This window comes from Achroia grisella, unplaced genomic scaffold (genome assembly GCF_030625045.1).
Source record: "Achroia grisella isolate CSIRO2021 unplaced genomic scaffold, CSIRO_AGI_Agris_v1 utg461, whole genome shotgun sequence".
NCBI lineage: Eukaryota > Metazoa > Arthropoda > Insecta > Lepidoptera > Pyralidae > Achroia > Achroia grisella.
The window spans coordinates 2,207,686-2,220,527 of record NW_026712871.1 but is presented as its reverse complement, the minus strand read 5'-3'; the positions used below and the strand labels follow the sequence as shown (position 1 = coordinate 2,220,527).

At 37.6% G+C, this 12,842-nt stretch overlaps 1 protein-coding gene across 1 annotated transcript in view; it reads left to right on the top strand.

Annotated features, from left to right (window-relative positions):
* The window catches only part of LOC131845238 (spermine oxidase-like), a 29,970-nt gene extending 17,330 nt beyond the window's left edge, over positions 1 to 12,640 (top strand). The window contains exons 3-10 of the mRNA XM_059194278.1: positions 1,604 to 1,696; positions 1,840 to 1,900; positions 2,668 to 2,723; positions 4,778 to 4,994; positions 8,482 to 8,660; positions 9,982 to 10,246; positions 10,998 to 11,107; positions 12,390 to 12,640. Coding sequence (XP_059050261.1) covers positions 1,604 to 1,696; positions 1,840 to 1,900; positions 2,668 to 2,723; positions 4,778 to 4,994; positions 8,482 to 8,660; positions 9,982 to 10,246; positions 10,998 to 11,107; positions 12,390 to 12,630 — 1,222 coding nt within the window. The 3' untranslated portion in view covers positions 12,631 to 12,640. The remainder of the gene's footprint in view (positions 1 to 1,603; positions 1,697 to 1,839; positions 1,901 to 2,667; positions 2,724 to 4,777; positions 4,995 to 8,481; positions 8,661 to 9,981; positions 10,247 to 10,997; positions 11,108 to 12,389) is intronic.
* The last annotated feature ends 202 nt before the right edge of the window (positions 12,641 to 12,842 follow it).

The window sequence follows — 12,842 nt, the reverse complement described above, 5'->3', positions numbered from 1 at the left end:
CCTCGCTTTTGCAGAGGCCTCGTGTAAGAACTAAAGCAAATAAACAACCCTTGAGTGGCATTTTGCCTAGTGGCAAGTTGCAAAGTCTGGGATCTACCTCACTTTTGCACAGGCTTCGTGTAACAACTAAAGCAAATAAACAACCCTTGAGTGGCATTTTGCCTAGTGGCAAGTTGCAAAGTCTGGGACCTACCTCGCTTTTGCAGAGGCCTCGTGTAAGAACTAAAGCAAATAAACAACCCTGGAGTGGCATTTTGCCTAGTGGCAAGTTGCAAAGTCTGGGACCTACCTCGCTTTTGCAGAGGCCTCGTGTAAGAACTAAAGCAAATAAACAACCCTTGAGTGGCATTTGCGACTTTGAAGTGGCAATGGGCAGGGCACATAGCTCGTAGGACAGATGGCCGTTGGGGCAGTAAAGTCCTCGAGTGGCGACCACGGACCGGAAGACGCAGCGTGGGAAGGCCTCCAGCAAGGTGGACCGACGATCTGGTCAAGATCGTGGGAAGGCATTGGATGCGAGCAGCGCAGGACCGATCGTCGTGGAGATCTTTGGGGGAGGCCTATGTCCAGCAGTGGACGTCTTCCGGGCTGCGATGATGATGATGATGATGATGAGTGGCATTTTGCCTAGTGGCAAGTTGCAAAGTCTGCGACCTCGTTCTTGCAGGGGCCTCGCGTAACAACCAAAGCAAATAAACTGCCATTGAGTGGCATTATGCCTAATGGCAAGTTGCAAAGTCTGGGACCTACCTCGCTCTTGCAGAGGCCGTAACAACCAAAGCAACTAAACTGCCATTGAGTGGCATTTTGCCTAGTGGCAAGTTGCAAAGTCTGGGCCCTCGCTCTTGCAGAGGCCTCGTGTAACAAACAAAGCAAATAAACAACCGAGTGGCATTTTACCGAGTGGCAAGTTGCAAAGTCTGGGCCTTTGCTCTTGCAGAGGCCTCGTGTAACAACCAAAGTAAATAAACAACCGTTGAGTGGCATTTTGCCGAGTGGTAAGTTGCAAAGTCTGGGGCCTACCTCGCCCTTGCAGAGGCCGTAACAACCAAAGCAACTAAACTGCCATTGAGTGGCATTTTGCCTAGTGGCAAGTTGCAAAGTCTGGGACCACGTTCTTCCAGAGGCCTCGTGTAATAACTAAAGCAAATAAACAACCCTTGAGTGGCATTTTGTCTAGTGGCAAGTTGCAAAGTCTGGGACCTACTTCTTGCAGAGGCCTCATGTAACAACTAAAGCAAATAAACTGCCATTGAGAGGTATTTTGCCTATTGGCAAGTTGCAAAGTCTGCGACCTCGCTCTTGCAGAGGCATTGTGTCGAGTGGCAAGTTGCAAAAACTTCCCGATTTAGGCATTTAATCGCAAATGAACAAAATTTCCAACTCTGAAATATACATCTAAAAAAAAACGATATAAAAAACATATACAATAAGGCATAGTTTTCTTCAAATGAATCAACGGAATATTTTCTATATATATTATGTATGTATTTATAAGAAAATATGTATTGAAATATTTGTATCAGTTGTTTAGTACCCATAACTCAAGCTCTGCCTAGCTTGGAACTATGTAGAGACTTTATATTTTTATTGTTATATTCAGGATTCATGGAACAGTTGGTAGTAGAGTATACGAGCTGGCCGTAGAGAGCAACATTACTACTCTACCACAATATTTCAAAGCAGAGTTGTATGCGTAAGTAATAATATTATTCATCAACAGAGTTTATTCAAATACACTTAATATAAGAACTTTTTAATACTTGATGATAATGTGTGAACGTACATTGTCAAACAGTTGAGAAATATTAAGAAAACAAGCTTATTTTTATATTGCAGATCGGATGGTAGAGATGTGAACAGCACTTTGTTGTTTGAGTTAATTAGCTACGCATATAAAGTAAGTATTTACTTAAATTAAATTAAATTAAAAATATATAGAATACAGAAATTTAGATGGAATCCTGTCCTTCTTTATTTTAAGGCAGGAGCTAGCCTTCAGTCTCTTTATTAGACCATCTGCTGGTTTGGACGGCCCTCTACACTTGCCCACATTTTTGTCCGGTTAAGCAGCTTTAATGAGCAGTAAAAAGCATATAATATATAAATATAGCATATATATATATATATGCTATATTTATATATTATATATACACATATTATAAACATATACTTAATTTAATACATATAAATAAAATGATAATATTTCATTGTACAATTGTCTGTAATTAAAACTTAATATTTATTATTTAATTAATTAATTAATTATATAATAAATTAATATATTAATATTAGTTTTAAATTACATTTTAATATTGTAATGTTTAAACCTCTTCATGATAAATAGATACTGTTAATTATTATAATAAATAAAATTGGAGCGTCTGTTTGTAATATTGAAATTACCGTTTTTTACTACATGTATATGAATATAATACGGTACAAACATCAAAATAACATTTTTTATAATTTTTATCCGTCTGTCTGTTTGTTCCGGCTAATCTCTGAAATGGCTGGACCGATTTTGACGGGAGTTTTTAGCATATAGCTGATGCAATAAGGAGTAACTTAGGCTACTTTTATTTTAGAAGAATAAAGTTAAATTCCACGCGAAGTCGCGTGTACACCTAGTATGTAAATAGAAATAATAACATTTTACAATTATAGATAAGGAAACAGCCGCCCTCGGAGGCTATTCCACTGGGACAGTTCATTACTGACAGGTAATTTATTCACCTACTTTCATGCCAAATGTGTCTGACAGGTCGGGATCGAATGGGCGACCAAAATTTATTTTTAGATTGTGTACAACGACAGTAATATAGGAGTATTGTATACAAAGACGTACTATAGGAGCTGAGTGGACACTACAACAGATGTAAATTTTAAATTTCATTTTGGGAGTGAGTCATCTACGAAATTGCCACTCTTTAAACAGAGTGCATGTGTATTGTTGATTTATCTTATATATAAAATTCTCGTGTCACAGTTTTCGTTCCCATACTCCTCCGAAACGGCTTGACCGATTCTCATGAAATTTTGTGAGCGTATTGAGTAGGTCTGAGAATCGGCCAACATCTATTTTTCATCCCCCTAAATGTTAGGGGTAGTCCACCCCTAAATTTTTTTTTCATTTTTTAGACAAAATTTTTAGTTACTATTTTTTTATGATACAACATACAAAAATACATACAATACTAAATTTTCACCCTTCTATCATTAACCCCTATTTATTTATAGTGTTATTAATTTATATGGCAAAACAACGTTGGCCGGGACAGCTTGTTATATGTAAATTTATATATATGCATGTGCATTTATAAATAAATAAATAATAGACACATTAGTATGTATATATCCCAAGGATGTTAGGGAGCTCCGTATCCGTAACCGAAACTATCGGATATCCGAAATAAAAAATATTCGTAACCGAATCCGAAATAAAAGTTTCGGATAATATCGGATAGGGGCGGAGACTAATTGAGACACGTTATGTAACCGTTTTATTAGCTATTTGTATTTTACTTTTGAAATTCCTTAAAAAATTAATATCCGTATCTAACCGAAATTATCCGAAACTCGAAATCCGAAATAATTTCATATCCGTATCCGGTATAATCTTTCCTATATCCGAAACCTATCCGTATCCAAAATTTCATATCCATAATATCCCTAGTATAATATACGTAAATTTAAAAAATCTGTCGTGGAAACGTCTTTAAGCTTTAAGAGTAATATGTTAAAATAAAAGTTTCCGATTAAACAAATCGGTATCGCAGGTACACCACTACCCCTCAATAAATGGTAACATTATTTGAAAATAGATATTTGGACATATATAGTTTCCGGGATTAGAATAGAATAGAAATAATCTTTATTCAAATAAACTTAATATAAGCACTTTTGAATAGTCAATTTTTTTTATTCTACCGCTTATTCGGAATGCAGATTCATTACAAGCAGAATAAGCAAGAAACTTGTGTGTTGCTCTTTTAAATAAATATTGATTTGCTTATATTTAATTAACAACAAGGATTAGGCATACGACAATCAACATAGAAACCGCTACGCACTTAATCTCCGTTCAATCAGATAACATTGTCAGCGCTATGAACTTTAAGTTAGATCTCGACACGCGGTAGCGTATCAAGCCGAGTTTCAAGTAAAGAGAACTGGCGAGCAGCACCGTGTGTATATTTACACGAACCATTCTGAGCCACTTTTGACCCCCTAATAACTCAAAAACTCTTTCACATAAACCTGTCAAATTACAATATAAAATATAATTTCTTCTTATAACTTAGGATAATATACTGTAGCCTAAGGTCTAACTTGGCTAGTTTTCATATACGAAATATACTGTAGCCTTCGCAAGTTCTAAACATGTTACTTGTCGGTTCCTATTTTATTATTAGTAGTAACTAGCCATCGAAAGTAATAATTGGTATATGAGAACTAGCCAAGTCAGACCTTAGGCTACAGTATATTATCCTAAGTTATAAGAAGAAATGATATTTTATATTGTTATAAATACATTTCAAGACAGACCATTGAACTTGGCACCCATTTAGATCTCACCTCTTTTGTCGTAGAAATCAACAATCAAGGCATATATCATAATATTAAACTCGGCTATCATTTCACATTTATATTTTTGTTGATGGGATATTTTCTACAAAAACATTATTATCGTTTGTAAATTCTTCAATTTTATAATAAGCTTTAATAAGATTAAAATACAGACTATAGTTATAATGATTCTTTATATTATTTACAGAGTGCTGGAATATTTAAAAGAAACCCATCCGTCTGTGGCCTCTGACGGAGAGTTTCTCAACCAATACCTCCACTTTATGGAAACGCTGGTGAATCCTTACGAAGGTACCACGAGTTGGTACGAGATCACAACAGATCGCAGGTTCAAAGAGTTAGACGGCTATTATTACACAAGTTGGAACAAGTTCGGATATAGGACGTTTATCCACATTTTATTGGTGAGTGGATTTTACTAAGCGTAGTGTTCACTTATTTGTTATTTACTGGCTACTCGCCCCAGCTTCAAACGGGTGTCATGTATCTAAATATATATAACTCAAAGGTGACTGACATAGTGATCTATCAACGCACAGCCAAAACCACTGGACGGATCGGGCTGAAATCTAAATATATATAACTCAAAGGTGACTGACATAGTGATCTATCAACGCACAGCCAAAACCACTGGACGGATCGGGCTGAAATCTAAATATATATAACTCAAAGGTGACTGACATAGTGATCTATCAACGCACAGCCAAAACCACTGGACGGATCGGGCTGAAATCTAAATATATATAACTCAAAGGTGACTGACATAGTGATCTATCAACGCACAGCCAAAACCACTGGACGGATCGGGCTGAAATCTAAATATATATAACTCAAAGGTCACTGACATAGTGATCTATCAACGCACAGCCCAAACCACTGGACGGATCGGGCTGAAATCTAAATATATATAACTCAAAGGTGACTGACATAGAGATCTATCAACGCACAGCCCAAACCACTGGACGGATCGGGCTGAAATCTAAATATATATAACTCAAAGGTCACTGACATAGTGATCTATCAACGCACAGCCCAAACCACTGGACGGATCGGGCTGAAATCTAAATATATATAACTCAAAGGTCACTGACATAGTGATCTATCAACGCACAGCCCAAACCACTGGACGGATCGGGCTGAAATCTAAATATATATAACTCAAAGGTGACTGACATAGTGATCTATCAACGCACAGCCCAAACCACTGGACGGATCGGGCTGAAATTTGGCATGCAGGTAGATGTATGACGTAGGCATCCGCTAAGAAAGGATTTTGATTAATTCTACCCCCAAGGGGATAAAATAGGGGATGAAAGTTTGTATGAAACTTTGTCAATTTTAAACCGATCGGGCTGAGACTTTGCATGCATAAAGCTACTATGACGTAGGCATCCGCTAAGAAAGGATTTTGATAAATTCCACCCCTAAGGGGATAAATTGACGCGAGCGAAGCCGCGGACAAAAGCTAGTTATATAGATATAAGAACCTCTTGAATCACTCTATTTATTAAAAAAAAAAACGCTACAAAATCCGTAGCGTAGTTTTAAAGATTTAAGCATACATAGGGACAGACAGACGTGCCTACACTTGTAATATTTCTGTCGACACTTGACACCCTTCCATTAGTTTACGTCTCCACTAACATAGATTTAAGTTAAGTGTAAAATCAGTCTACGTCCCGACTCCGCGTCGACTGTACGCGTTATTAATAAGCCATGTAGCACACTACCAATAAACTTAATAATGTACAATAAATAGTGCAATCATTTTACCAGTATACTCACTACCTACATACTACAATAAATAATATATTAGACGACCTCGGTGGTCTAGCGGTCTAGCACACCACTTTAAGTCCGATGATCGCGGGTTCGATTCCTCGCACGGCACAAACATTTCTATTTATGAGTATGATTGTTTGTATCGGTCTCGGTGTTTTCTATGTATAATATGTATGTATTTACGAAAAAAAAAATTAGTTAACTAGTACTAATAACAAGCTTTAGCTAGCTTAACTTAGGTCTAGATGGCGCTGTGTGAATTGTCCTGAGATTATTATTATTATTATATAGCGCCACCTCATCACAACATATATAACGCTACAGTGATGAGAATAACCACCGTGAACCAGAACAATGTCCGGTATTTTGAGGAAAGTCGGAACTCGGTGTTCAAAAGCTTCAATTGGTTGGACCCTGAACGCGGTCTACCAACTCTTTTTTTTTTCTTGGGGAAATCCGAAGACCCGCCCGTTCAAGGGGTAACGAGCGGATACTGCCAGACTCCTACTGTCTTAAACCCCAAGGTGTACCTCTACCGCTTGTAGCCGGAACTCCGGGTGTGGGCGAGTATTCTTCCGCTGCTCCGACGGCGGGGACCGATTTCAATAGACGGGTCTATACTCGTCTTCAGGAGAAGTAGCTCGGGTACACGCGCGCACCTTCTCAAGGCTGCGATGTTGACGGGGAAGCAGCTGCTGACCCTGACCCTTACGTAGGGAGGGATACAACATTCCATCCGTCTAGCTCGTCTCCGATGTATTTGGTCGGCAGATTTAGCAGGTCTACCAACTCTGGGCCAACTAATTTGTGGACTCTAACGAGAAGCAACGATACTCCACCAGAAGAACTCTACTCAGAGTTGGCTATACTTAGCATTGTTCACCAGTCCTTGAAGCGAAAGTCAGTGGATATGTGGCTGTTGGGTAAAAAAGGGAAACTAAGGACCAACCTGGTTCGTGGCGTCCCCGCGTGTCTACCAACTCTGGGCAATTAAATTGTGGACTCTAACGAGAAGCAACGATACTCCGCCAGAAGAACTCTGCTCAGAGTTGGCTATACTTAGCATTGTTCACCAGTCCTTGAAGGGAAAGTCAGTGGATATGTGGCTGTTGGGTAAAAAAGGGAAACTAAGGACCAACCTGGTTCGTGTAGTCCCCACGTGTCTACCAACTCTGGGCAATTAAATTGTGGACTCTAACGAGAAGCAACGATACTCCGCCAGAAGAACTCTACTCAGAGTTGGCTATACTTAGCATTGTTCACCAGTCCTTGAAGGGAAAGTCAGTGGATATGTGGCTGTTGGGTAAAAAAGGGAAACTAAGGACCAACCTGGTTCGTGTCGTCGCGTAGCCGTTTCACTTTAAAAACGCACAACACTACGATGAATTTCACTGGATGATGTACTAATCAGATGATTGCGCAGAGATCGCGGCTGATGGTTCCGTTAACGTTGATTCGCGGAGAATATGTTGATTTGCGTGTGCTCGACGCGACGTACAACGAACGACTCATTTTGTTGATGCTACCCCCAGATTTGGTGGATAAAAATAGGAGTAGGATTTAGGGTAGTAACATATTGAAATTTGGCTAGACATAAGTAGATTTATATCAACCAGTGGCGCAGTTTTTTTAGTAAAGAATCAGTGCCAAATCTTATTGAAATATATAAATGAATACGAATACTTTGAGTGAAGCGATCAGTGAAACAGAATACCAATGCAATGACAGCCTCGGTAGTCTAGTGGTTTAGCACACCGATTTACTATCCGATGGTCGTGGGTTCGATTCCTCGCACGCTACAAACATTTGTATTCATGAGTATGATTGTTTGTATCGATCTGGGTGTTTTCTATGTATAATATGTATTTATTTACAAAAAATAATGTATCCATGTATTTATATCAGTTGTCTAGTACCCATAACTTGGGACTAGATGGCGCTGTGTGAATTGTCCTGAGATATTATTATTATTAATGCTGACATTACAGATTACTCTTTTTTACTGTTTACATTTGGTTATTGCCAGTGTCCTAGTGGTATTGCTACACTCGATATTCTTAGTACTTACTACACTAAATGAATCTCCTATAAAATGTCTGCCATTTTCAGAATATATACAATAACGGCCCGGGTCTACCCACACTAGATATAAAGTTAAACACGGAGGTGACGGCAGTGTCCTGGTCGCAGGATCTCACCCGGGGAGTGACGGTGACGACCAAGGATGGTACCACCTACACGGCTGACAACGTTATTGTTACCGTCTCACTCGGAGTACTCAAAGAACGGTACTATATTAGTTTACATTATAGTCTTATCCCCCGCCCAATTCAAACGGGGATCGATATTACGGCCTGAGCCGAGGTTCGACCCCTAGCGATGCCCTCAGACTAGTCGTATCAGTTAAGCAGGAGTTGAATTCCTTCAGCCGTTCCATAAGTCCGTCCTTTGGTTTGAAGTGTCATCTGCACTCACCTACTATTGTCCGGAGAAGCTGTAAAGGCCAGCTGCGGCCAACAGCATTAGAGTAGTAGGAAAAAAAATTGTCTTACTAATCTATTACTAATATTATAAAAGCAAAAGTTTGTGAGTATGAATGGAAAGATGGATGGATGTTTGTTACTCTGTCACACAAAAACTACTGAACGGATTTTGATACAGCTTTACAGTAATATAGATTTTACATAAGAATAACACATAGGTAATAATATAATATTTTCTATGTACATTGCGTTGCGGTAACAGCTTAATGGCGAAATGACGCCAGCAGTGTATGACAGAGACGACATAATGCTTCCTTCTCTTTCCCACATATGTAGCATATAAGTATAAACGATTGTATTCATATATATGACTGATTGTATTTTACCGGGTATTTTCTATGTACATTGCGTTGCGGTAACAGCTTAATGGCGAAATGACGCCAGCAGTGTATGACAGAGACGACATAATGCTTCCTTCTCTTTCCCACATATGTAGTATATAAGTATAAACGATTGTATTCATATATATGACTGATTGTATTTTACCGGGTATTTTCTATGTACATTGCGTTGCGGTAATAGCTTAATGGCGAAATGACGCCAGCAGTGTATGACAGAGACGACACAATGCTTCCTTCTCTTTCCCACATATGTAGTATATAAGTACAGACAAATGTATTCAAATATGACTGTTTGTATTTTACCGGGTATTTTCTATGTACATTGCGTTGCGGTAACAGCTTAATGGCGAAATGACGCCAGCAGTGTATGACAGAGACGACACAATGCTTCCTTCTCTTTTCCACAAATGTAGTATATAAGTACAGACAAATGTATTCATAAATATGACTGTTTGTATTGGTCTGGGTCTTCTATGTATATTATATATTACATAAATATATATATTTAAGTACATCAGTCGTCTTCTACCCATAAAACAAGTTCTTGGGACTAGATGGCGTTGTGTGAATTGTCCAGAGATATATTATCTTACTAATATTATAAATGCGAAAGTTTCTCTATTTGGATGGATGTCTGTTTGTTATTATTTCACGCAAAAACTACTGAATTTGTATAAAAATGTCTTTCGTTATTTTTTGTTTATTTTTATTTGTAATTATTCCAGTTATGAAACTCTATTCTCGCCACAGTTGAGTGAAGCCAAGAAAACGGCTATAGAAAAACTGTCAATGGGGGTAGTTGGTAAAGTTATTTTATTATACAAAGAGCAATGGTGGCCTAGCACCAGTATTGGCTTAATCTGGAGTCGTGATGATGAGAGAAAATTGTCTGATGATGATCGCTGGTTGTACAATGTGACGAATGTCTCCCAATCCATGGGGAACCCGCACGCTTTGGTGTTTTGGAGTTCTGGAAATACTGCAAGATTGGTTAGTATATTTTTAATAACTCATCCGTCATACTCGTGAACGCGTGCTGCTTGTGGGGACTGGTCTGTTTGGGTTGCGAATACTGATTAGATTGCTTTTGAAATAGCATATGCTGGTGGTCACTCTATTATCCCAAGTTTGAATTCAAAATAGAAATAGAAATAATCTTTATTCAAATAAACTCATTACAAGCACTTTTGAATAGTCATATTTTGATTCTACCACTCATTCGGAATGCAGATTCATCACAAGAAGAATGAGCAAGAAACTTGTGTGTTGCTCTTTTTAATAGATGTTTTTTTATACAAATAATTACAGTATAACAAGTAAGAAGCATGCGACAATCAACATAGAAGTCGCTACGTACTCAATATTAATGTAATCAGATAATATTGTCGGTGCTATGGATTTAAAGGTTTTCTATAAAAACATTATTATCGTTAACGAATTCTTCAATTTTATAGTAAGCTTTTTTGCAAAGGAAGTGTTTTATTTGACATTTAAATCTTTTGTCTGGCAGATTTATAACAGACTCTGGTATTTTATTGTAAAACCTTACGCAATTGCCATAAAACGAATTACTAACTTTAGCCAAACGACATTTAGGTAAAATCAGTTTGTTATTGTTACGTAAGCTTTTATTGGTGCAATCACTAACTCTTTCGAAACTGTCTATATTCTTCCTTTTATCATCTAGATATTTTCATACAAAAGTGTAGGCACAGATGAAATGAAATCTGTTATTTTGCAGGTAGAGACATTGTCTGATGAAGTGGTAAAGAGGAAATATCATGAACTGCTGCAAAGGTTCATAGCTCCCCACATCAACAGGACCGTCCCAGAACCTATTGCTATGTTGAGGTCTGTTCTTCCTTATTTCGTTTTCTTTCAAAGTACAATATACTAACTTTTCATCTATACATATAAATAAAATTGGAGTGTCTGTTTGTAATATTGATATAACCGTATGTTCAAAATCTACCCTGTATCATCGTAAGCACAGATTATTATATTAGAGTCCGTTAGTTTTCTGTTCCCGCGCTTTCACTTCCCCTCCCTTAACTAGTACTGAACTGACCGTACAGCGGCCTTGACGCGCGCGCGCATTGTGTTGTGAATTAAAATAAATTAGAACTGTGTTAAACCTACTGTGAAACTGGAAAGCTAGCGAAGATACCTTCGAGACCCTGAAGCCCAAGAAATCCGCAGAACCATACAGGTACGTGACAGACGTTTCCACACATATTTTTCCCTATATATATACATAGTAAATTCCCTAACATTTTGGTAGCAGAGAGTATTTTCCCTAACACCGTATTTTACTGCATGTTTATGAATATAAATACGGAACATACACAAAAAAAAACACTTTTTAAAATTTTTGTCTGTCTGTCTGTCGTTCTGTTTGTTCTGGCTAATCTCTGAAACGGCTGAACCGATTTTAACGGGACTTTTTTTGGCAGGTAGCTGATATAATAGGGAGTAAATTAGGCTACTTTTATTTTAGAAAAAATCTTTTATTTTATAGAAAAATAAAGTATAATTCCTCGCGGACAAAGTCGCGGGTACAGCTAGTGTATAATATAAAAAGTGGGTGTTAAAAATCTTAATCTTAATAGTATTAGCACAGATAATGTAATAATTATTATGTTATCTGTGGTATTACTATGAAAGTTTGTGTGTATGGATGTTTGTTACTCTTTCACGCAAAAACTACTGAACGGATTTTGTTGAAACTTTACAGTAATATAGCTTATGCAGCAAAATAACTATTTTTTACTAGCTGTTACCGCGACTTCGTCCGCGTGGAATTTAACTTTACTTTTCTAAATTAAAAGTAGCCTAAGTTACTCCTTATTACATCAGCTACCTGCCAATAATAGTCCCGTCAAAATCGGTCCAGCCATTTCAGAGGTTAGCCGGAACAAACAGACCGACAGACAGACAGACAACCCAAAATTGTAAAAAAAAATATTTTGGTGTAGGTACCGTATTTATATTCATATGCATGTATTTACTACATGCATATAAATATAAAAACGGTTATTTCAAAATTACAAACAGACACTCCAATTTTATTATATGTATAGATGTTGTTATGTAAATAATAAGAAGTATAATAAATAAATGAATTTCTTTGCAGAACACATTGGGCCAGTAATCCATTCACACGAGGCACATACTCGTACGACAATCTCCTGACTCCCCAGTACCCCACGGCCAGGTCGGACCTGGCTGAACCGCTGACGGACTCCTCCGGAAACCCAAGAGTCCTGTTTGCTGGAGAGGCCACCAACCCTACTCACTACTCGACCGTGCACGGCGCTAGTGAAACGGGGTACAGGGAGGCGGCAAGGCTTTTAGAAAATAAACAAAGTATATAATAAGTTTTAACTGTAAGTTTTAACTTTAATAATGGGTTTTAGTTTTTTAGTATCATTTATTGTTTTCAAATTCAAAATTTAAAATATCTTTATTCATGTAGGTCTATTACAGACTCTTATGATATGTCAAATCTACCGTCAGTTCGGAATGATTTCGAGATGAGAAGAACTGACAAGAAACTCAGCTCGTATTCTTATCAAATAAATGTTGT